Source organism: Procambarus clarkii, chromosome 88 (genome assembly GCF_040958095.1).
Source record: "Procambarus clarkii isolate CNS0578487 chromosome 88, FALCON_Pclarkii_2.0, whole genome shotgun sequence".
NCBI classification, from domain to species: Eukaryota; Metazoa; Arthropoda; class Malacostraca; order Decapoda; family Cambaridae; genus Procambarus; species Procambarus clarkii.
In genome coordinates, this window is record NC_091237.1 from 18,394,926 (window position 1) to 18,398,524 (window position 3,599).

The 3,599-nt window shown below is 46.1% G+C and overlaps 1 protein-coding gene across 1 annotated transcript; it reads left to right on the plus strand.

Annotated features, from left to right (window-relative positions):
• The first annotated feature begins 265 nt into the window (after positions 1–265).
• Positions 266–1,141, plus strand: LOC138359073 (RNA-binding protein 25-like). Its single transcript, XM_069317773.1, has 2 exons — positions 266–304; positions 434–1,141. The coding sequence occupies exons 1-2, from the start codon at positions 266–268 to the stop codon at positions 1,139–1,141; spliced, it is 747 nt and encodes a 248-aa protein (XP_069173874.1).
• The last annotated feature ends 2,458 nt before the right edge of the window (positions 1,142–3,599 follow it).

Below are 3,599 nucleotides of genomic sequence, written 5' to 3' on the forward strand. Positions count from 1 at the left end.
CCCCTGCCAGCCCTCCCTGCCCCAAGCCAGCCACCGCCAGCCCTTCGGCGAATACTTTAATGCATAAAGGAGGGAAAGATTTTTCATCATAAAATTTTGTCGACGAGAGCCAAGCATATTCGACAGGGCAGATGACATTTTTAAAGCTACCGTCTTCCCATTGGACGGGTCAAGGCCCTTAGTGTTGACGGCGAGGGGAGAGACAGAGAGACAGAGGGGAGTAAAGGAAGGGGGGGGGGAAAGAGGTGAAGAGAAGGGGAAGATAATGGAGAAGTATAAGGGGAAGAAAAGCTCTCAGGTGAAGGTAAGGTAGAGAAGCTCACTAGGATACGAACTGGGGGCGAAGGTAAGCAGAGAACGTTTCCGACAACAGGTAACAAACAGAGAACGTTTCCGACAACAGGTAACAAACAGAGAACGTTTCCGACAACAGGTAACAAACAGAGAACGTTTCCGACAACAGGTAACAAACAGAGAACGTTTCCGACAACAGGTAACAAACAGAGAACGTTTCCGACAACAGGTAACAAACAGAGAACGTTTCCGACAACAGGTAACAAACAGAGAACGTTTCCGACAACAGGTAACAAACAGAGAACGTTTCCGACAACAGGTAACAAACAGAGAACGTTTCCGACAACAGGTAACAAACAGAGAACGTTTCCGACAACAGGTAACAAACAGAGAACGTTTCCGACAACAGGTAACAAACAGAGAACGTTTCCGACAACAGGTAACAAACAGAGAACGTTTCCGACAACAGGTAACAAACAGAGAACGTTTCCGACAACAGGTAACAAACAGAGAACGTTTCCGACAACAGGTAACAAACAGAGAACGTTTCCGACAACAGGTAACAAACAGAGAACGTTTCCGACAACAGGTAACAAACAGAGAACGTTTCCGACAACAGGTAACAAACAGAGAACGTTTCCGACAACAGGTAACAAACAGAGAACGTTTCCGACAACAGGTAACAAACAGAGAACGTTTCCGACAACAGGTAACAAACAGAGAACGTTTCCGACAACAGGTAACAAACAGAGAACGTTTCCGACAACAGGTAACAAACAGAGAACGTTTCCGACAACAGGTAACAAACATTAAACTTTTCTATACAATTCTGAATGAAATTAAGTGATCAACCCAAAGAAAAAGCCAAGAGAGGAAAAAAATGCATTGAAGGAAAAAAAAGCCACGAAAGAAAAAAGCCATAGAAAGCCTAAATCTACAAAAACCAGTAACTCTCCCACCCATAAAGCCACGAAAGCCACACAGCACTAAACCTCTCTATAAGGCCACAAAACAGTACAATAAGCAGTAATTAAGGCAGCCACAAAACTGTATATGTAACCAGGATTAATGTGGCGGTGGAAGCGAGGCTTTTAGCAGTGTACTGGAGGCCATTAATGGGGCAAGCTTACTAGGCTGTGGGCTGGGAGTGGGTGGAGGGGGGGGGGTTGGTTGGGGGGTGGGGGTTGATTGTGGTTGTGTGGGTGGGGATTGACAGCTATTTCCAAATCTCACATCATTCTCCCTACACCATTACACGCCACACCACACCACACCTATCACTAAACATGTATTCCCACTATACATAAACACACACTTACAACACACACTTTATTCACTTCATATACATTTGATATCACACTTGATACACACACACACACACACAAGGATATGTACAAACACACACACACAGCACATATATGTATCTTTGTGTGTCTCACAGCCAATTACACTTCTCAGTGATTGTACTACTCGCCCCTCTCAGACTCCGAGACACCTCTTGCTTAGTTAGCCCTCTCAAATTAAATGGAAAATTGAAAAGAAATTTCATGTAAATTTGTTTTTAGCTCAAGGGAATTTGACTGCAGACGCTCAGCTGTTTGACTGGAGAGGATCACCTGTTTGACTGGAGAGGATCAGCTGTTTGACTAGAGAGGATCAGCTGTTTGACTGGAGAGGATCAGCTGTTTGACTGGAGAGGATCACCTGTTTGACTGGAGAGGATCACCTGTTTGACTAGAGAGGATCAGCTGTTTGACTGGAGAGGATCACCTGTTTGACTGGAGAGGATCAGCTGTTTGACTAGAGAGGATCAGCTGTTTGACTGGAGAGGATCAGCTGTTTGACTAGAGAGGATCAGCTGTTTGACTGGAGAGGATCAGCTGTTTGACTGGAGAGGATCACCTGTTTGACTGGAGAGGATCACCTGTTTGACTGGAGAGGATCACCTGTTTGACTGGAGAGGATCACCTGTTTGACTGGAGAGGATCACCTGTTTGACTGTAGAGAATCACCTGTTTGACTGTAGAGAATCACCTGTTTGACTGGAGAGGATCACCTGTTTGACCGCAGATGCTCACCTCATCTTCTCCCCTCGATATTTTGTATGTTATGCTCATATCTCCTCACCTATCTCTCTCTTATTGCCCTTTGGACTAAGTTCTATGAACCTGTCTTTATAACTTAGTTCACTTACTTATCGAATCAGTAGGTTATATAGTTGATGTGCTTCACATCATAGGGATAATTAATTAGCAGTGCTGCATCTCCCAGAAATGGTCTGACATAGGTTGTGAATAACGTTCTGAAAGAGTCCCAGCTTACGTTTTTAAACTAAATTAATCTTGACAGTTTTCAAACTACGGGACACCAAGCCAGTTAGGCTTAACGAGATCTTCCCCCCCCCCCTGGAGCCGGTCGGCCGAGTGGACAGCACACTGGACTTGTGATCCTGTGGTCCCGGGTTCGATCCCGGGCGCCGGCGAGAAACAATGGGCAGAGTTTCTTTCACCCTACGTCCCTGTTACCTAGCAGTAAAATAGGTACCTGGGTGTTATTCAGCTGTCACGGGCTGCTTCCTGTGGGTGGAGGCCTGGTCGAGGACCGGGCCGCGGGGACACTAAAGCCCCGAAACCATCTCAAGATAACCCCACCCCCACCCTAACCAAAGACACCTTACCTACAATGCAACCCACAACAGCTGACTAACTCCCAGGTGCCTATATATATACTGATAAGCAAACAGAAGATTCGAACCCGGGTCTAATCCATTATGAAATGACTGTGCTAACCACTATCTTGAGTTATCTTGAGATGATTTCGGGGCTTTTTAGTGTCCCCGCAGCCCGGTCCTCGACCAGGCCTCCACCCCCAGGAAGCAGCCCGTGACAGCTGACTAACACCCAGGTACCTATTTTACTGCTAGGTAACAGGGGCATAGGGTGAAAGAAACTCTGCCCAATGTTTCTTGCCGGCGCCTGGGATCGAACCCAGGACCACAGGATCACAAGTCCAGCGTGCTGTCCACTCGGCCGACCGGCTCCCTAACCCACATCTCATGTTCTCTGACACTTTCTCCTCATAAAAGTGATCGGGAATATGAGACAACTTTCACCCCATAGGGATTGATAGGCAATAAGAGATAGGAGAGGAGATATGAGCATAACATACAAAATATCGAAGGAAGAAGATGAGGTGAGCATTTCAACAATTTAACAAAAAAATCCTCCATCAGACAGGCAACTGGAAAATTAATGACACATCAGGAAAAAAGGATTTAATCCTATAATGACCACCCCCCCTCCCCC